Source organism: Muntiacus reevesi, chromosome 3, assembly GCF_963930625.1.
Source record: "Muntiacus reevesi chromosome 3, mMunRee1.1, whole genome shotgun sequence".
Lineage (NCBI taxonomy): Eukaryota > Metazoa > Chordata > Mammalia > Artiodactyla > Cervidae > Muntiacus > Muntiacus reevesi.
Window position 1 is genome coordinate 145,490,318 of NC_089251.1, and position 22,750 is coordinate 145,513,067.

The 22,750-nt window shown below is 39.4% G+C and overlaps 1 protein-coding gene across 2 annotated transcripts in view; it reads right to left on the reverse strand.

Moving 5' to 3' along the window:
• Positions 1–22,750, reverse strand: part of CDK15 (cyclin dependent kinase 15) — an 82,717-nt gene that overhangs the window by 54,290 nt on the left and 5,677 nt on the right. For both annotated transcript variants that reach the window (XM_065930821.1, XM_065930820.1), the window contains exons 4-8: positions 18,333–18,412; positions 13,229–13,323; positions 11,995–12,057; positions 5,390–5,513; positions 3,433–3,553 (exon numbers count right to left, since the gene is read on the reverse strand). In XM_065930821.1, the coding sequence (XP_065786893.1) occupies positions 3,433–3,553; positions 5,390–5,513; positions 11,995–12,057; positions 13,229–13,323; positions 18,333–18,412 (483 nt within the window). The remainder of the gene's footprint in view (positions 1–3,432; positions 3,554–5,389; positions 5,514–11,994; positions 12,058–13,228; positions 13,324–18,332; positions 18,413–22,750) is intronic.

Below are 22,750 nucleotides of genomic sequence, written 5' to 3' on the forward strand. Positions count from 1 at the left end.
AGAGAAAATTATAAAACTTTACTAAAAGGTATTATAGATGAACTAAACAGATGGAGAACTATACTGTTTTAAAATTGGAAGACAGTATTATAAAGGTGTTAACTATCCTCAAAATGTCCTATAATTTCAATGCAATTCTAAAGTAAGTCCCACTAGGGTTTTTACATTCAGCAAAATTTATATGGGGAACCAAAGGGGAAAAATAGCCAAGATACTCCTGAGGAAGAAGATGAAGTAGGTGGTGAGACTTGTCCCAGCAGAAATCAAGTGTTATTAGAAAGCTACAGAAATTAATACACAGGAACACTGGTACAGTGACAGATACACTGATCCCAGTCGAATAGAGTAGAGAGCCCAGAAACAGACCTTGCATCCTTAGAAACCTGATATATGAGATATTTGGCAAGGCGGATCACTGAAGAAATTGGGGTGAGACAGTTGGTTAGCACAGAGAAAGTCAATTTCCCATATATTAAAGATTTGAAGTGAAAGGAAAATTTTTTACAGCTTTATAAAAGAATGTATTAGATAATATCACTTTGGTCTCTGGGAGAGAAGGATTTTTTAAACAAGCAACAAAAAGACTAACCATAAAGGAAAAGATTGCTAAGGTCAGTAGTATTAAAACAAAGCACTCTCGCTTAAAAAGACAACATTAAGACAAAAATAGAAGTCAGGAGTTGGGGAGGCTTCTTGCAACACACAAAACTGATAAAAGATTAGTATTCAGAGTGTAAGAACTCCTATAAATCAATAAAGAAAGAAAGGGAGAGACTGTCAGAGACATAGAGACCAAGAAAAAATAAGTGAAAGACACACAGACGTATTTCATAGGAGAAAACCCACGAATAATCCATGAAAAGACTTCCAACCTCATTAGTAATTAGGGAAATGCACATTTGATCACAGCATGCTACCATTCTTCCAACAAGATTAGCAAAAATTAAGAAATCTGATTTTATAAAGCTAGTGCAGATGTGGATAAGGGACTAGGATACACTGCTGATGCATAAATTGTTACAACCACTTGGAGAACAATTGGATACTGTTTCATGAAGTTGAACATTCATATACCCCAAGACACAGCAAATCTACTTTGAAGTACTCTAGAAGTGAAGTGAAGTGAAGTGAAGTCGCTTAGTCATGTCCGACTCTTTGAGACTCCATGGACTGTACCCTACCAGGCTCCTCAGTACATGGAATTTTCCAGGCAAGAGTACTGGAGTGGGTTGCCATTTCCTTCTCCAGAAATCCTTAAATATAAGTACCAAGCATTTTCGAAATAGCAAAAACAAAAACATCAAATTAGATAACTGAAATGTTCATCAACAGAAAATAAAGTGTAACTTAGACCGACATGGATGAATCCTATAAATACACAGAGTTAAAAAAAAAGCAAATCACAGAAAACTAAAAACAATTTAGTACCATTTTTATAAAAACTCGGAAGTAGGTAAAATAATTTTTTAAAAATACATAAAAATGTAAAAGTATTATTTAAAAAAAGGTGAGGGACTGACAAGAAGAATAAAAATTCAGGGCAGAGCCCCTCTGGGGGAGAGGCAGGCTCTGGTGGATGGAAAGGGGACGCAAGCGAATGTGGAAATATATTTTTTGGCCACGCCACGCAGCATGTGGGATCCAAGTTCTCTGAGCAGAGGTCGAAGCCATACCTCCTGCACTGGAAGAGCAAAGTCCTAACCACCGGACCACAAGGGAAGTCCAATGTGGCAATACTGACCACGTTCTGGTTGTTTTGTTGGGCAGTGGGTTCATGGAGTTCACTTTATTATGCTTCTTAATCTACATCGGGTTTCTCAGTCTTGACACTATTGACATTTGGGGCTGGATACATCTTTGTTGCGGGGGGCTGCCCTGAGCACTGTAAGATATTTATTAGCAACCCCAGGCTTTACCCACTAGAAGCCAGGAGCACACCGCCCCTACCCAAGTGTGACAATAAGTGTCTCAGACATTGCAAAAGTCCCTGGGAAGTAAAATTGATCCTGGGGAAGAATCACTGATGTATATATTTATGTATTTTGAATGTTTTAAATGCTCCATAATAAAGCAAAGTTTAAAAGTGATGAGCAGAAGTTTCACTGTCTGTGAAGCACAACTAGGAAGTGATCATTAAGAGCTGAGAAAACCAGAGCCCACTGAAAGCCTTTGAAGTGACGGCATGGAGCTGCGAGTGCTGACAGTTTCAGGGGGGTTTTGACTAGCAGGTGATATTCTGAGAAATGGCACCGGGTGTCAGGAAATCAATGACTCCAGATACACTGGAGGAAATTTTCTCCAACTTTTCTCAAGACGTTGGGAAATTCAAAAGCTTAGTTTAGCCTCTTGGTGTTTTTTAAACAGGGCCTTCAGTGTATACAGGACCATCTAAAGAATTGAAAGAAGTCTGTATACTTTGTTACCTTTGAGGTGCTGGCTGTGACTGTAAATTCACCACACAAATGACTGGGATATTTCCAGGAATCAGAAGCAGACACCCTAACACTGCAGGTCTGGGATGTTGAGTGACTGAGATCCCACACTCACCACTGCACCTCTTTAATCCCAGAGCCTCCCCAACAATGTGCTTCTACTTGACAGCATCTGTCTGGTTTCTTATATTGACACCACAGTCCCCCTTAACCCTTCATGGGAAGAGTATATTGCCCTTATTTTAAAAATAAAGAAACATAAAAACAGAGAGGGTACATGGTTTTTTGAAGATAACATAATCCAGAGGAACTGATTAGAAATAGAACGAGCATGAAAACCAGGTCTACAGGATCTTGGTATTTATGTTCTTTTTCCACCAGGCTCTGAACCGTGTTTGACCATGTGTAGACAAGCAGGGGTGTGTGTGTGTGTGTGTGTGTGTGTGAAATCTGTGGTTTGGGAGCATATGTATGTTTCCCTGGGGACAAAGGCAAAGACAAAGGATTAATAGAAGAACTAGAGGGAGCATTGATAAAAAAGGATGGAATCCAGCAAATGCCTTGGGCAAGACCTCTATGAGCCTCAACTTCTTTAACTGTTAAAACTTATTGTAAAAATCAAATGAGATATGTATTGAAAGTACTTTATATTTCTGTATACAAACGTGAGTGTCACCATTAGAATATTTGTGTGTGCACACTCAGTCATTCAGTCGTGTCTGACTCTCTGTAACTCCATGGACTGTACCCCGCCAGGCTCCTCTGTCCACGGGATTCTCCAGGCAAGAATACTGGAGTGGGTTGCCATTTTCCTTCTCCAGAGGATCGTCCCAGCCCAGGGATTGAACCTGGGTCTCCTACATCTCCTGCATTGGCAGATGGATTCTTTACCACCAAGTCACCTGGGAAGCCATTAGAATGATTATCTAAAATGCAGCACAGATAATAGAGCAATCTTCATGGGTAGGATGACTCACATTTTCTTGGCACTTGCTCTTACCATATGTCCAGTTCAGAGGAATATTCAGTGGCTCCCAGCAAGGCATCAGGAGGGCGGTACCAGAGAGTCACAACTTCTGAAGAATATGTCTGGCTGGGAATGGACTTGGCTCGAGCAAGACCTGAGTGAAGGGGGAGAGCACAGAACTTGTTGTCCTGAGACTTCCTGGAGAGTCACAGTGATACAGTCTGCCAAGGAGAGTGTAGCTGGCAGAGTAAACAATATTTTAAAAATAATACAAATATTTCAGTGCTTTTAATAGAGCTACTCGACTATCTTGATTCTTGTATACTTCTTCATCACATTAATTTCTCTAAATTTAGCCTACTTTGCAGCTACATGTGGCCTTCCTGGAAGCTAAGTGTTGCAGGCAACTAAATTTTTGCCTATTTGATATGAATAAAAGTGACGTGTGAACTTCCTGGAGGAGTTACGTGTTGGTCCCTTTTCTCCTTCCTCCAGGCTGTGGTGAGGAGGAGGTGGCTGCCATCTTGAAATATACCAACGGGCAACACAGGGTTGGTGGGGCTCCATGACTCAAGGAGCGTGAACCAAGACATTTTGGGGCTTCCGCAAAGCTCTGACTGCCTAGGTCAGATGTTATATGAAGGAAAATTAAGCTTCAAGCATGTTTACACCTCTGTAATTGGAGGTTTCTGTAACAGCAAGGGAAGATCAATTCATGACTAATATGACCACCCTCCATTTGTGCAGTTCAGGAATCCCCAGTTTAGCAGATAAAGGGTAGGGACTGTTAATCCACACTAGCTAGTTTGGCAGGAACTTAGATGAGTCATTCTCAAGTGCTCCTCTGCAAAACAGTACATTTGTCAGTTAGCTATTTATCTCATAGAATCACATGATCTATAACTGTATGAAATCTCAATAGATGAGTCTACTCTTGTTGGGAATTTGATAAATGAATGTCTGTTACGTGCTTACTGCAGTTATAGCAGCGCCATTTGACATCTGCCAAACAGTGAAGAGGGTCTTCTCAGCTTATATGCAACCAGTTTTTCAACAAAAATTTATTGAGCACCTGTGATGGTGCCAGGCACTAGGGATATAGTGATAAGCAAAAATGGATCCAGGCTGCCCTCATAACACTTATAGTCTAGTGGAGGAGACAAAACCATCATATAGGTATATATGTATGTGTATATGTACAAACAGTGATAACTGCTAATGTGGAAAGATACAGTGACACTCAGGGTAAATCTGCATCACTTTGATGGAAACGAAAGCCTCAGGTCCCTGGTGGCTCAGTGGTAAAGAATCTGCATGCAATGCAGAAGACTCGAAGGACGTGGCTTTGGTCTGTGGGTCAGGAAGATCCCCTGAAGTAGGAAATGGCAACCCATTCCCGTATTCTTGCCTGGAGAATTCCATAGACAGAGAAGCTTGGCGGGGTACAGTCCATAGGGTCAAAAAAGTTGGACAGGACTAAGCGACTGAACACACACACACACACACACACACACACACACACACACACACACACACACCATGCAGTCCCATCTGTATAGATACATAGGTGTTCTAGAGCCTCCATTCCAGCAAGAGTCCATCCTACAGTCTGGGGTTGACCTCTTTATCTGGCCATCCTGGGATAACTTTGATCTAGTCTGATGGAATTTGTACATCCACCCAGATTTAGGGAAACGTAAGAAGTACCATTCACTCTACAAAAGTCTCTGCATCAAAAACAGCAGTGAGGTAATAGGGGTGCCCACATTTTAGGATCTGATTAGACTGAGGCTTGATGGAACCCTGAGAAGCGATCAATCTCCTCCAATTTCTTGCCTCACTCTTACTATATGGTTGTTTGATATCCTCAAAAAATGTCATATTCCCTGGTCCCCACTTTTCAAAGGCCGGGCCTATTTGATGCTTTAAACATGTGCACACAAAAGCATCATTGTTCATAGCCCAGAAAGAGACTCAGGGGGTGACTTACCAAAATCAGCCAGTTTGAGCTCTCCCAGGTGACTGATGAGTAAGTTCTGAGGTTTCAGGTCCCTGTGAAGAACGTGTTGGTGGTGGATGTATGCCAGGCCCCGCAAAAGTTGAAACATGAAAAGCTGGAAGGAATGAACACCTTATCTAAGCAGATTTGAGCCACTATGTGTTGATTTCTCCTCTAAATCAAAACCAGTCATCTGAAAGAACATAGTAAAAGTGTCTCTTAAGAGACCAAAGGAAAAAAAAGGAAGATTTTACATTCAGACAGGAAAAAAAAGACAAGGAAAATCAAATAAGTAGACCATGTCCTAAACAAAGGGATTCTGGTTTTTCCTGACATCTCATTTCTTTTATACTGAAGGAATTACTCTTCCTTAAAAATCTACAGTGAAACTTTGAAGTTTCCTTTGGAACACTAGTTATTGATTTAGATGTGAAAGATTTAATTTTTTCCCACCAATGAACTTGGCATACAAGATCAAAGTTGACCTGGAAATGATATTCTAAGGTTTACAACTGCTCAAGTTTTCCAGGCTCTCTGATATAAAACCCTTCTAAAAACAGAACACAGGGAGACCAGACTGGGAAGTATATCCTTAGATGGTGTTAGGAAATAAAGGAACCATTATCTTTTTAAACATATTTTTAAAGTCTTAAGTTCAAAGTGAAAACAAGGGAAATATACAGTATAGATTCAGAGGGAAAAGACACCAAAATAAATTAGACCAAGAAAAAAAATCAAAAGAGAATAAGGAATAAATAGTAGAGAGAAGAAAAAAAAGTGGGGGGAAGCAAAAGGAAAAATACACCCTGGATCCAAATTTTAAAACATTGCTGGTGGTTACAAGGCACAGAAACCAAAGACATTAGTAGGATCCCACCAATATAGAAGCCTAAGGGAAAAAAAAAGAATGCTCAGTATTCCAAGTATCTTTTGCTGTTTTCCAGTGCAACTGGCAACTGAGAACGCAAACACCAGTGTTAATGTTTACAAAGACTTATGCCAACTGAGAACATGTTCTGGCAGTTTTGAAAAGAAACAGCCAGCCCCAGAATTTCTGGGACATGGACCTAATGGAAGACACAAAGTTGTGCAGATAAATTCACTTTTTCCATCACATCTTGGAAACTAGGAACTTCAGAGATGCTTTTATAGAACCTGTAATGACCTAGCAAAGACTTGGACACCCTGGAATCAAGCTGATATGCGCCATGGTCTGAGCACAGAGGATCCTGGAGAGTTTGCCTCCCACGGCACAGCTGTGGTTGTGTGGGTTCTATACAGGTCCCATATCAAGGTCCCTAAGCCATTTAAGAAGGTGTGCATGTGTCGGTATAGGACTTTTGTGCCTTGACAGTTGAGTGATGGTAAAAATGAATAACAAGTGAATAAAAAGTGAATGATAAACAATGAATAACAGTGTGTGTGTTTGAAGTACCAGAAAGAGAAAGAACTGGGATGAGGAAGACTCACAGAACCAGCAAACATATGAAGTAGGAGCCTCAAGAAAATCTTAACATTCCTAAATGGCTTGGGGACCTTGATATGGGACCTGGATGGAGTCCACACAGCCACAGCAGTGCCGTGGGAGGCAAGCTCCCCACGACCCTGCTTCTCTCAGACCAGACCATGGTGCTCATCAACTTGATCCCAGTGTACCCACCCTCATGTAAAAACCCTTGTTCTTGGATTTCCATGCCATCTTCCTCTACCCCTCTTCTCACAGTCATCCATACAACTCTCCATCAATCACTCAAGACTTGGACACCTGAATCACAGCTGTTGTTCCCTTAACGTCAGTGCTCACATGAATATGTCCAGCCAACCTCCACACTCCAATGATCTGCTTCTCCAACCCACTTCAGCCCCTCGTGCCCATGGTCACACACTGGGTCCCACCATCATATAGAACTGTTTGTCCTCTGAAATGTGAAATTCCTCCCCCTGAAAAATGGTTTCTGCTACAATCACTTTATTCATAATGTTTTCACAGTGCTCACCAACGTCTTTTTAAAATATTCTTTTATTTGGCTGTGCCAGGTCATAGTTGTGGCATGCAGGATCTTCAATCTTTGTTGGGATGTTTGAAATTTAGTTCCCTGAAAGGGATCAAGCCTGGTCCCCCAGCATTGGGAGCTTGGGATTTTAGCCACTGGACCACTAGGGAAGTCCCACCAGTGTCCTTTGCTACAAAAATCCAATGGATGTCTTTCACTCCTCTTTACAGGATCTGGCTTTGTTGCCTCTGTCTTCCTTCCTGATGCTCTTTCCCCCACTTGGTACCAAAATCTCTTAATTTTTCTCCTACTTCTCTGAATGTGCTTTCCATAGGCTCTACTTTCTCTACTGATATCTAATGTGGTGATATTCCTCAGGGCTCCATCATTGACCTTCTGTTATCATCTTACATGTTCCCCTTACCCATCTTATCCACTAACATTGCTTCAATTAACAACTGTATTCTGATAATTTGAAAATCTTTAGCTTCACTTCAGATCTCTTTCCTGAATTGTTGGACCCATATAGTCTGAAGTTCAGGCACCTCAAACCTGGTATACCAGATCTTAACTCTCTGTGTCCCTCTAGAATCTATTTTTTCCATTTCTCTATTTCAGTGAATGGCGCCATCATCCACACGATTAATTAAAGCTAGAAAAGTACTGCTGATCCTTCCATCTCCCAACAATTCTGGTGAAGTAATTAACTGCCGTATGTCCACTTTCTTCCACCACCAATTCACATCTACACCACTGTTGTCCTCATGTCCTGGCCAAACCCTTCCTTGTTATTGTCTTCCACAGTCCTTCCCGTTCGTACCTTCACTATCCTGATTTAGGCCTTTATCACTTCTTACCTAGAACCTTGCCATTCGAAGTTTAGTCCTCAGCCAGCAGCATCTGTATCACCTTGGAGTATATGAGAAATGCAAAGCTCAAGCTTTGAGTCAGACTTACTGAATCAGATCATTAGCGTGCTCACTGAAGCTTGAGAAGCACTGGGCTAGCCCACATTGATAACCTCCTAACTGAAATCCTTGACTCCAGCCACCTCTCTTTAGTCTATCCCACAGACCACAATTACATAAATTTCCTTCTGATCATGCCACTCTTTTTCAATCAAGCCTCTTTAATGACTCTACTGTTTAAGAAATAAAGCCCATATCTTAGAAAGTAAGGCCCTCAGCCACCTACCCAATCTATTCCCCCAGACTCATGTACTCCATGTCACTAAGACAGTATCTGTTTCAGGCCAACAGGACCAGAGATTCAGGATGGCACTAGTGGAAAAGAGCCTCAACCAAGAATCTCTTTGAGCAATGGCAAAAGCTGGTTCTATAACTTCAGGAAAAATATTTCTTTTCAAACTTGAATTCTAATTCTGCAAAATAAGGAAGTTAGACCAACCCAGTGTTTTAAGATTTTTTTTTCCTTACTGCATTGCACAATAAGAAATAGATATGCTTCCAGTTTCCACATTCATACATAGATATAAGCACAGTTTCTAATGGGAAAAAAACTGCACAAAATAAAACTTGTTCTTACTAAGCGTTGCATACTATAATATTTTCTATTCCTTTCTCAAGAGGGTTTCCCAGGTGGCACTAGTGGTAAAGAGTCTGCCTGCCAGTAAGAGATGCGAATTTGATCTGTGGGTTGGGAAGATCCCCTTGAGGAGGGTATGACAACCCACACCAGTATTCTTGCCTGGAGAATCCCATCGGCAGAGGAGCCTGGTTGCTACAGTCCATAGAGTACCAAAGAGTCGGACATGACTGAATCGATTTAGCATGCAGATATACACGCCCTTCTCACCCATTCCATTTCATTTTTTAAAAAAATGCTGGTTGCTGTTTACCAGTTGATTTCATAACCCACTAATGTACTAGCACCTGGAGAGTGAAAAACACTATAGTCTCTTCAACCCCAACAGTCCGTGTGGCTCTGGGATCTTCTTCCTTGAACACACCCTCTACTTCCCTGCTCTGAACCTTCGCTGAAAGCATTCCTTCCTCCTCTAGCATCTTCCCCTATTCCAGCCTTAAAAGAATTGCAGCTTGTAAGGTCTGGCTTATAGAAACCTCTTAAAATGAGAAGATATCTTTTACTTCCTTGCACATCTGCAGCATTAGGTCTTATTTCTTACTTGGTATTATTCACAGATGTCCTGGAATAGTGGTGGTGTCTATCTTACCTCCTGTTTTTGGCTCTACATCCTTCGAGGATAGGAATCATGTCTTCTGCATCTTTCTGTCCTGCTAAACACTTAGCATAGTGCTTGCTACAGGAGTCCTTCAAGTCTGAAAATTTTCTATCTTTCTCACAGTTACTTCTTCTCCAACTGTTCTATTTAATCAAACCTCTGGCTCCTTGACTCTTCTGCTCTCTCCCTAGCTATCAGTAACCTGCCTGTCTTCACTTCCTTCCCTCAGATTAGACTCAGTTTAGAAGCCCCTGACCATCCCTTTAACCTCTCTCTTGATAGTCACCAAATATGTGACCCAACTGTCTTTTCCTCTCACATGTCTGGCACAGCCCCAATTCTCAATCGGTCCAACTTTCTACTTTCTCTGCTTCTCTATATGAACTAAGTGCTGCCATTAAAAAAATAAAAAAGAAATCCCATGATCATGCAGATAATTTAATGGATTCAATCCTCCTTAGAGTCCTTAACACACTGCTAGACATTCCTTCTTGGTCCCCCTCGTTAGTTTTCTATTTCAGTTTCCTCTGAGTATTTTTAAATGTTTTCATTCTTTTCAAAACCCTGTCTTCAAACCTTCCTTTCCCCTTGCCTCCATGACTGGAGTCCCCTAACTATGAGTCCTCATAGTATTCCTAATTAACATGGCCATAGCTCTCATCACCTTGCTTCTCACTACCTATCTGGTTACAAATATGAACAGGAGTACATCAAGGCTGTACATTGTCACCCTGCTTATTTAATCTATATGCAGAGTACATCATGAGAAATGTTGGGATGGAAAAAGCACAAGTTGGAATCAAGACTGCTGGGAGAAATATCAATAACTTCACATACGCAGATGACACCAACCTTATGGTAGAAAGTGAAGAACTAAAGAGCCTCTTGATGAAAGTGAAAGAGGATAGTGAAAAAGTTGGCTTAAAGCTCAACATTCAGAAAACTAAGATCATGGCATCTGGTCCCATCACTTCATGGGAAATAGATGGGGAAACAGTGGAAACAGTGGCTGACTTTATTTTTTTGGGCTCCAAAATCACTGCAGATGGTGATTGCAGCCATGAAATTATAAGACGCTTACTCCTTGGAAGGAAAGTTATGACCAACCTAGACAGCATATTGAAAAGCAGAGACATTACTTTGCCAACAAAGTTTTATCTAGTCAAGGCTATGGTTTTTCCAGTGGTCATGTATGGATGTGAGAGTTGTACTGTGAAGAAAGCTGAGCGCTGAAGAATTGATGCTTTTGAACTATGGTGTTGGAGAAGACTCTTGAGAGTCCCCTGGACTGCAAAGAGATCCAACCAATTCATCCTAAAGGAGATCAGTCCTGGGTGTTCATTGGAAGGACTGATGTTGAAGCTGAAACTCCAATACTTCGACCAACTCATGCAAAGAGTTGACTCATTGGAAAATGCCCTGATGCTGGGAGGGATTGGGGGCAGGAGGAGAAGAGGACGACAGAGGATGAGATGGCTGGATGGCATCACCAACTCTATGGACATGAGTTTGGGTGGACTCTAGGAGTTGGTGATGGACAGGGAGGCCTGGCGTTCTGTGATTCATGGGGCCACAAAGAGTCAGACACGACTGAGCAACTGAACTGAACTGAACTGAAGTCCATATATCTTACTGGGCTTCAGCTCATTGAAAATAAGAAACACAACTTACTCATTATTGAAACCTTAGCATTTAATATGGTACTGAGTACTCAAATATATCTTGAATGAATGAATAAATGAACACATAAATATTAGTTAAATGAATGGGTACATCATATACAAATCTCATATGGTTATGTTAAGGGCCAATCAATTAATGTCAATAAAACCTTAGAGAATGAAAAGTATGACATACAAATGGTTTCTAAAATTTATAACAGATGTGGAATTACAGCTCGTTAAGAGTTTAATATTATTTCTATTCCAATAACTGGAAAGATGGAAGTTGGTCCCACATGTAGTAGGATCTCACAGAACAGGCAAAAAGATAACTGATAAAGAACCAATCAAGGTAGTTTGCTAGCTCTAGCTGGGAACTTTAAGTGCAACATGAACTTTACCACAGAGCACAGTAGTCTGCTATGAAGAAAGTATTTATTTTATGATAGCTTAACTTCACTTCTTTCCTTTTAAGGCAATTTTTTTTAATTGGGTTATACTTTTAAAGACACATTTGCTTGATGGTGATGACTGACAGGGTTAGGTTGCCCAGAAAGCAGCTGGACTTGGCTCTATATCTTGAGGGCAGATTTGTTTTTTTTAACTTTTCTCTAGAATATCAATGGTGTCCATCTTCTTACCTGGTATCCTGGGCTTTCAGTGTGTGATGGCAGTCTGTTTCAGAATTCTCCTGCTCTGGGCAAGCCAGGGGGGAGTCCCGACCCTCAGAGTACTCACCCTGACATTATGAGGATGGAGCCCTCCTGGGTGCTGAGACATATACTGAGCCAAGTCTGTGTGCTGCACAAAACGGTGGAGAGAGTGAGGTTAGTGGTGGTTGGTCAGGGTCAAAAGCAGGCCACAGACTGGACTCTCAGAGGGACTACAAAGCTCAGGATTTTTGAGAATAATGTGCAAAAGGCACACAGCAGGTTTTCCGAGACACCACTGTTAAAGTCAAACGCAGTGTCTTTCTAATTAGCTGCTCTTAGAAGGAACCCTGTTTCTTGACACAAGAGAGGCTCATTTTATTTAATTTTTATTATTTTTTTATGTATTCATTTATTTTTTATTTTTTCCCTATTTATTTATTTATTTTTAAAATTATTAAAGTAAGATAACACATTTACTGGAGACTTGGAAAATACAGAACAAGGTTACATATAGTTCCACTATATGTTATAATGTTTTAAAGTAGATAAATTAAGACTTTTAGTTGGAGTGTCAATATCATACTCAAAAATTAATAGAAGGAATATACTGAGAAGTAGTAGGATATAGTAGACCTGATAAGCACTGTCAACCAATTCAACATAATTAAGATTTATACAATTTTCATACACCACTAAGATACAAATTCTATTCAAATCTCCATAGACTGTAAACTGGAGACACTGGAACATATCCAGGAACATAAAACAAGGTGTAAAAATTTCATAGTCTAAAGGTATTGAAATCATACAAGAGAGGTTCATTTTAAACAACTGCCACTGAACACAATGATGTGGGGATATTTGTACTCTCCAAGTGTCCTGAAAAGCAAGTTGGGTACACATATCTTATTCTTTCTTTCTGCTAATATTTGAATGGCTTTTATCTTTCAAAAATACAAAATGATTTATTCTTTAGTAAACTTGTATGGAGTTTTTTATGTGGTTTATGTCACTATTGTCAATGAAAAAATTTGTGGTCTCTCCTCAAATAGTGATTAAAACTAGATTTAAAAATAAGTGCAAAAGTTTTATTTAGGAGGCAAATTCAAAATGTTTATTCTTGTTGGTGAGAGGGGAAAAGGTAACAAAAATAGTGGGTAAAAAAGTATAAGAAGAATAGTGAAATTTTCAATAATGAAAATTTCCACAACAATTTTCACATGGTTATGAAAGTTTTGTCAGCCATAAAATTTTAACAGATTCCTCATACGAGCACCAGGCTTTTCCCTTACACTTTGTAAAATGCTGGGACTACTCACCACATATTCAAATACGAACGTCAGTGTCTCTTTGGTGTGTATTATGTCATGCAGCAGCACAATGTTGGCATGTTTCAAACCCTTCAGGAGTGAAGCTACAAAAATTAAACAAAAATTTAATTAAATCATTGATCATGAAAATATTGCTTTAAAAATATCAAGCACTATTTGCTTTTTAAACATTTCAAATCAAGCATTCTGATTTTTCAAGCCTGGAAAAAATTTCCTGTTGTGAAATAACTAAAACTATTTTTAAAACTTCATTATTTAGTAAATGACCAGTCATTGCATTTATGTAACTTATTTTTCTTACAGGCCAGAGCAGTTGCAAAAAAAAAAAAGATTCCATATACCCAATCAATTTCACCAAAGTACTCAGAGCACTTGAACATGCCTTTCTCTGGAAAGCTTATCAACTCTGCTTCAGAGCTACAGGAGAGGAAGCCTGGAGAGACAAAGGCCATTGGAGGATTGGGGAAAGGGATGTTCTGCCTTCCAGAGCAAGACTTTGCAACATGTGACCACACTCTGAAATTCAAAGTCCCACAGGAGGTCAACAGGGCCTGTGGATGTGATTGATGGAGGGCAGGGATAAGAGCATGGGATGAAGGATTGCCGAAGTATAATATAGAGAGTGGAGGGGATTTCCATTTCACAATGGGAGAATTGAAAACCTGTGGAAAGGAGGAAATTTAAAGTTAAAAAAGAGGAGAGAACCAAACTTGGGGAGCCCAGATGAGTGGGAAGGGCTGAGGACTGGCTCTTGTATCTTCAATAACAGGTTATTATTAGGTCACTAAAGGCCCCTCTGGGCTTCCCTGGTAGCTCAGCTGGTAAAGAATCTGCCTGCAATGTCAGAGACCCTGGTTTGATTCCTGGGTCGGGAAGATCCCCTAGAGAAAGGATAGGCTACCCACTCCAGTATTCTTGGGCTTCCCTGGTGGCTCAGATGGTAAAAATCTGCCTGCAATTAGGGAGACCTGGGTTCCATCCCTGGGTTGGAAAGATCCCCTGGAGGAGGGCATGGCAACCCACTCCAGTATTCTTGCCTGGAGCATCCCCATGGACAGAGGAGCCTGGCAGGCTATAGTCCATGGGGTTGCAAAGAGTCAGTCATGACTAAGCAACTAAGCATCACTGACTCAATGGACATGAGTTTGAGCAAGCTTTGGAAGATGGTGAAGGACAGGGAAGCCTGGCATGCTGCAGTCCATGGGGTCACAAAAGGTCAGACACGACTGAGTGAACAAAAGCAACACTTCACTCTTTCACCTTGCAGAGGTCTTTGTCTATTTCTGGCTTTTTCTTATATATGGACTGAAAATAATTACTCCATAATGTTTTCTACTAGAGAATGATCTTAAAAAATTCTCAGCTGAAACAATTTTATAACTTAACGATTTGGAATTATAGTGCTATAGAGTATATGAAAGAATCAGAATTGACAAATATACAATATTGTATATTTTCTTTAAAATGTTTCTCTTGCATTTACTTAATATTTATACAATATGCTTCATAAAAATATTTCTATTTTTATTTTTTATTTTTGCTTTTGCAAAAGGAAAAAATGCTTGAGTTAAGCATTCCTAACTTTACCGTAATAAAGTAGAAAGGCTTTAGAATAGAATAGAATGGATTTAAATATGTAATGCTTCTGATTACTAGCTCTGTGACCTCTGACCAGTTACCTAACCTCTCTAAAGTTCAAACTCCTTCGTCACTACGACAAAAATCACACCTTACCAACTAGAGTTGATGTAAAGGTTCAAAAGAAAAGATTGAGGTGGGGGAAGATTATATTATGTGCCAAATCCTCAAAAAAGATTAGTTCTATGAATGCTTCCTAATGAATGCTGCTAATGGGCTGAAAGTCCTGTAAGTGCTTTTTAAACAAAGTTTCTATTTTTACAGAAAGATATTTAAAATAATGTACATTATTAAGACATTGATACATAGGTTAATAAAACTAGGGAACATGTTCTTATATAAAACCTTCATATTAGCCTATTCCAATGAAAGTGTTATCTCCTAGCTGCAACAACAAACATTTAAAATATAGAGCCCATTGGGAAAGATTCTGTAAGTTTCAATGAAGGTGGCTAATCTTTTTCACTAGCAGAGGAATAAGGATGGGCAGCATGCCTATCGTGTCTGCTGCTGTGTGTATAGCAGCCGGCAAAATACCTGGCCATAGCAGGTGCTCAGTGAATTCTCATGGAATGAATGCAGGAAGAGTGTATGGATTTTGACTCAGATTTTGCTTGACTCGCAGCTCTGTACTGGAATCATAACAATATCTACCTCCAAAGGACTGCAAGAGGTTAACACATGAAAAATATCTGGCACATGTATTAAGGTATATTTCCCTTAGTGCTGTGCATGCTTTTGCTAATTTCATTACATTACATTACATGTTACAATCAAATAATATTCCAAATGACCAGATTAATAAATTGCCACATGCTTTCTACCTATACATATAGAGACTGCACATACAGTAAAATCCTACTCAGTGAATCTTTGGCTGATACACCATTAGAGCAGCCAAACTTCAGGAAAAGTAATTCCTACTGCAAGGCTTTTTAGAGAAGTCTGCATTGCTCATTTAGTTTTTCTGCACGTGGCTTTCGGTTGCCTTTTTAGCTAGTGACCCTGGATTTTAACTAATGAACTCCAGCTGTTCTTCTTTTGCCTTCCAGCCCTTTTCGTTTAACCTCCTGTCTCCCTGGCCTCACATCCTTAAAGTTCTTACAGGAAAAATGGGACACTGCCAAAGTTTTCAAATGAGGCCTCATGTCTTCTTGAGGAGAGAGGGCTCCTCTATCAAGGGCTCCCAGCACTTACCCTGGTGGAAAAAGAAACATGCGTTGTTGGAAACTGGATGCCTGACAACCTCCAGTGTGTCAAAAAAAATCCTTTTGTGGTTTTTCATATTAAACAAGCAAAGCATTCAGTAAGGTAAGTCCATAAAACAAACCAAGAAAGTCCACAGTTGAATACTAAAAGTAATTGCAAACACCTGTGATGGAAGGCAATTCCTCAGTAAATAAGAAATAAAAGAAACATTTAGCATACAGAACAATGCAGATCCAGCATTTCTGAACCATGCTGAGAACCATCTGTTAGCAAAACCGGCAAAGTTTTCGCTGTTAAAAGTCAAATGTCAACCTGAAAGAAACTTGGCTGTGGAGAAAATCTGAGCAAGGCAGGCCTGTAGCAACAGGCAAATGCACCTCACAAAGGAAGGAAACACTGTGAGAAGAGGGTGAACCTGGGCCTAGAGCCCACGCCTTATGCTGGTCACCTTGGATGTCTATCATGCTCAGAAATAATCCTCAGCCTGTGCACACATCTCTTCCTAAATCTGATCATCCTTTCATGGGGACCACTAATAAGTCCATCAGTAAATACAGCGTCCATTATATTAAACACTTAAAAACACACTTTCCTCAAGAATGCACCTGATCCTACCAGGTTGAAACCCTGGCTAGCTGGATAGCCATTTGGTCTTTCTACTGAAATTCAGAATGACACATTTCCCAGGGGCTCTGGAAGCCTTTTGAAAATGGCATCAAATTCAGTTATAAACTCATTTTCTGAATTGCTTTTCTCAAGCCTGTTTGCATGACCCATCCTCCAAGCACAGTTCAAAATCCATTGACTCTATTAGCCATACTGAGACTGATTGGTTGTCATCTCACTTGACAAGGTCTTTTTTACCTTCATTATAACACTGCTTACAACCTGAACCATCTGCTCTATTACAACTGAAAAGATACACAGCAAAGATAAGATCTTTCTTCTCATCTTTCACAACACCCTGCAGTTTGCTTTGTGTACAGTATGTGCTCCATAAAAAAGGGAAGATGAAGTTGTTAAAAGGGGAGAAGAAAGACCAGAGAGGAGCCATTTCTCTGGGGTTTTGATGAAAAGGATAGTAATTCTATTATAATTTTATTTCAAATGGCTCATGTAAGAAGGCTAATAAGTTGCATTTTAATGATTTATTTTCACTGTACTGGCCTCTTGATTTTTAAATTATAAATTTTTAGTTATCTTGATAGTGAACAAGACATCACTAAAAGAAAGGAACAAAAAGATAATGATATTTGCCAACGTGTTGAACTCTGAAGATGAACCCTGTGATTAGTGTTTTATATGTATATTGTCATTTAACCCTCATAATAATTCAAAGAAATAGGTATTGGAGATCAAACCAAATCTGAAAGGAAATAAACCCTGAATATTCATTCATTGGAAGGACTGATGCTGAAGCTGAAGTTCCAATACTTTGGCCACCTGATGGGAAGAGTCAACTTATTGGAAAAGACCCCAATGCTGGGAAAGATTGAGGGCAGGAGAAGAAGGGGATGACAGAGGATGTGGTGGTTGGATGCCATCACTGAGTCAATGGATAGGAGTTTGAGCAAACTCCGGGAGATGGTGAAGGACAGGGAAGCCTGGCGTGCTGCAGTCCCCAGGATCACAAAGAGTCAGACACGGCTGAGAGACTGAACAACAAATCCTCTTTCTGCAATAGACAGTCTTAAATAGGAAAAGTAATCCATCCATGGTCACAGCACTAGTAATCTGTAGATCTCTAAGTTTCAAGCCCAAGTCCTACCGACATCAGACTTCTCACCTACTTGTTCTACCACCTGAGGTTCAGAGAAAATATAGGCACAACACTAAAAATACATGTTTTCCCAGAGAGTTTTTCAAATGCTATCTAAAGAACTTATTTTCAGGTAAGTTACTTAACCGAGGATTTGTAAGTATATTAATTCTCTTCTTTGTATGGATCTTTCTAGGGTTATGTAGATATGGCCTTAGCATGTAGCATGGGACCAAACTTGCAGATGATATTTAGTAAATACTCATTGAATTCATAGCTTTGGTCAATTAATGTAATAGTTTTGAATTCTAATTTCTTCAAGAGTAAGTAATAAAATGATTTGGAAAACTGGTGTGAAGAATAAAATTGCAATTATAGCATTACTTCTATAAATATCAAAAGCTAGATGCTGAATGGATAGATTCAATGTGTTTTTATCGAATCAAAAGCTTAAAACATCTCTTGGGTCCACTCTACTGTTCTTACCTTCCCGGATGGCTGTAAATGGGACTCCTTCCTCTGCATTCATACTGATGACTTTTAAAGCCACTAGTTGTCCATTTATCCTGGAAGAGTCAGGGGGGAAAGGGCCCACGTTTGTCATTTACCATTGTGCACTGATTTGAGCCATCCTTATTTTTCATCTTCACTATTGTAATGAACTCCTAACAGCGTTTCTGCTTGTATGTTTGTACCCCTACTATCTACTCCCAATGGTAGGTCAGGGAATCTTTTTAAAGTGAAAGTGAAAACAAGTCACTTTTGTGCTCCAAACCCAACATTTTCTCCACATCTCATCCTGAATAAAAGTCAAATTCTTAAACCGGATCCTAGGTGCTACCTAACCTGCCCAGTCCCACCATTCTCTCTCTCTTCATCACCTCCTACTCTCCAGTTATTCATTATTCTGTTTGCTGATGTAAGCTAAATGCCAGAAAACAGAGAAGATTTTAATGCAAGTGTTAACTATACTGTTTTTTAATACAGTGGATTTTATATTATTAGTTTTTTTCTCCATTTAACTTCTAGTCATTTTTGTATTATGTGATATTTACTAATAACATATTATCAGATAAATATGCTATGATGTGTTTTGCCAGTTCCAAATATTTTAATATTGTCTCTAAATTTTGACTATTATAAAAATACCCTGGACAATCATATTTGTTTGTATTTGCAGGTAAGTCTTTTCACACAGCCTCTGTTATTTTTCCAGGGTTGAGGTAGAATTGCTAAATCAGAGTATGCAGCACACAAGTTTTTATTGTTTTGTACACATGTTCCCAAATTTTGTCACAGAGTGGTCGCACCACTAACTGGTCATGAGGCTGGTCCTTCTAGCACCCACTCACTGACACCAGACAGATTTTTTGCTTTTCATTGTTGTTGCTTCAATATTTCATTTTTTAGAACAGTTTTAGATTTACAGAAAAGTTGGGAAGATAGTACAGAAGGTTCCCATATACCTGACATCCATTTTCTTCTATTGTTATCATACTTATATTAGTATCATACATTTGTTGAATTAATGAGGCAATATTGATACATAATTATTAATAAAGTCCATAGTTTATTAGGAATTCTTTAGGGTTTTTTGCAGTAAAATTGTATTGCTTGTCGTGGGTTGCACTGTAAATTGGTAAAATTTGGGAGAGTATAACTAACTCAGTTGGCAAAGAATCTGCCTGCAATTCAGGAGACCCTGGGTCGGGAAGATCCACTGGAGAAGGGACAGGCTACCCACTCCAGTATTATTGGGCTTCCTTTGTGGCTCGGCTGGTAAAGAATCAGCCTGCAATGCAGGAGACCTGAGTTTGATCCCTGTGTTAGTTGGGAAGATCCCCTGGAGAAGGGAAAGGCTACCCACTCCAGTATTCTGGCCTGGAGAATTCCATGGGCTGTATAGTCCATGGGTTCACAAAGAGTCGGACACGACTGAGCGACTTTCACTTTTCAACATGATCATGGGATTCCGTCATAGCTCAGTATTGCAGCATATGCCTGCAATATAGGAGATCCAGATTCGATTCCTGGGTGGAAAAGATCTTCTGGAGAAGGAAATAGCAGCCCAATCCAGTATTCTTGCCTGGAGAATCCTACAGACAGAGAAGCCTGGCGGGCTACAGTCCATGGGCTCGCAAGAGTCAAACACAACTTACAACTAAACACCACCATAACATGATCATACATATGAAAAGCCATGAGATCATCATTCTCAGGATTTTTCCCAATAATGTTAATTAACAAAGATTTTTAATAATTCCAAGTAATGAAAGACATTGTCTGTTGTGTTAGTTACAATAGAGAAAAAAATAGAAATAGGTGAAATGTTCAACATTAGAGAAATAGTTAAAAAATTTGTGGTACATCAGTATAGAAGAGTATTTTGCATTCATAACAAAAGCTAAGTCTAGAGCTATATAGAAAGAAACATGAGACCTCCCTGGTGGCTGGGTGGTAAAGAATCTGCCTGTCAATACAGGGGGTGATACAGGCTTGATCCCTGGGTCTGGGAAGATCCCACATGCCACAGAGCAACTAACCCTGTGAACCACAACTACTGAGCCTTGCTCTAGCACCTAGGACCACAACTACTGAGCTACACACCTCGCAAGTACCGAAGCCTGCATCCCCTAGAGCTCGTGCTCTGCAACGAGAGGCCGCTGCAGCTAGAGAATGGCCCCTGCTTACTGCAACTTGAGAAAAGCCCACGCAGCAACATAGACTGAGTACAGTCAAAAATAAATTAATTAAATTTGAAAAAACCATAAAGATTTATGATAATATGAAAAATAGAATGCATAACAGCACGCACACCGTATTTGTAACGAAATAATCTATGTGCGTGTGGAAGACAAAGTGCACATGTGCATATTGCTATGCTAAAGGGATGGAATGATTATACAGTAGATGATTTTTAAGTTTTAAAAATTCATTTGCTGTTGTATATTGCCTTTTAAAATAGCATTTACAAGTTTATTACAACTTTCCAATTTCATTTCAAAATGCTTTCTCACAGAAACTATTCTTTCTAGATGTGTATAAATTTATGAAAATCAATTTACCTCTCTTAGTCTTTTCAAAAACTGAGATATATAGCATTGTATACTCATATACAATATATATACATTGTATATATATAAACCCTGTAAGTTTAAGGTATGCAACAGGTTGACTTGATACATTTACATACTGCAATATGATTACTAGGATTTCTTTAGTTTTTACCTGATGTCCTTTTTCTATTCTATGATCTCATCTAGGACACAGCATTGTATTTAGTTGTCATGTCTCTTTAGGCACCTCTTGGCTATGATAAGTTCCCAGACTTTCCTTGTTTTTGATGACACCGACAGTTTAGAGGAGTACTGGCCAAGTATTTTGTAGGATACCTCTTTATTGGAATTTTTCTGATGTTTTTCTTATGATTAGACCATGGTGATGGGTTTTGATTTTGTCACATCGTGTTAGAGGCACATGCTGTCGTCATAATTGATGACTTTTGGTGTGGCCTTAATCACTTGGCTCAGGTAATATCTCTCAGGTTTTTTCACTGTGAATTTATTCTCCCCCAATCCCTTTCCATATGATATTTTGGGGGAATGTCACTCTCAGTAGCCCACACTTCAAGAGTAGAAAGCTATGCTCTGCCAGCTTGAAGGTAGAATAGTTACATAAATTATCTGGAAATTGCCTCTTCTCTCCCATTTATTAATTAACCAAACTACTTATTACTAGCACTTTGAACTCATAGATGTTCATTTTATACTTTGGGTTACAACCCAATACTATTTTATTTTATTGCTCAAAATTTTCCACATTTGTTCTTTGGGAGCTTTTTCAGTTGGCTTCTGGGTCCCTTTGACATATTTCCACAAATGTGGGGCTTGTTTATCAGGTGCATGCTTTTATCTTCTGTTTTGGTCTTTTTAAAAGGTGAAAAGGATGATTCCATCTTAATTTCTATTCCTTTAACTACTTGTGGAACTGAATTTTTATAAGTTTATTGGTCTTTTATTTCTTTTGTAGTTCACTTATTTGTCCATTTTTTGGGGAAGTATTTTGCATATACCTCTTACCAGTTTCTTTTGTTTGCCTTATCATTTCTTTGAAACTTTAAACTTTAAATAAACTTATGACATTCAGTATTTTCCAAAATGCTTTACTCAGAGAATAGGTCTCTGAAGTTTTCCCCTCTCCCATGCTAAAAATTTTCTGGTCAAATATGAAAGTGAAGTCACTCAGTCATGTCCGACTCTTTGTGACCCCATGAACTGTAGCCCTCCAGGCTCCTCCATCCATGGGATTCTCCAGGCAAGAATATTAGAGTGGGTTTCCATTTCCTCCTCCAGGGATCTTCCTGGCCCAGGGACTGAACTCAGGTCTCCTGCATTGCAGGCAGACTCTTTATCATCTGAGCCACCAGGGAAGTCAAATATGTTTAGAAAATGCTTTATACTTTAAAACTTTTCTTAATCTTTTTTAGACAGTCATGCTATACATCAACATTTTGAAGATGCTGAGAGCACCTATGATGAAGGATTACATTATTTTTTGATCTAGGGTTACCTATGTCAATTTGACCATGTTAACTGTTTCAGTGAACCTCTATTGAAGTATCTCAGAATCGAGGGGTCCCTAGAATGTACTTGGATGAGCCGCCATGAACACGTTCAATCTTCCCTAACAGGTTCTGACTTGAGTGCTATGCACAGACAGACCTTTCCAGTCCAGAAGTTACATAGACTGCCCTTGTTTATTCTTCCAGCTCTTGCATGTTTCTTTTCAACTCCTTTACCCACTGGGGATTCATATTGTCTATCTACCTTTTCTGAATTGCTAGCAATCATCCCAACTCCATTTACTGAACTGTCTTTTTTCCCTGCTGATTTGACATGCCACCG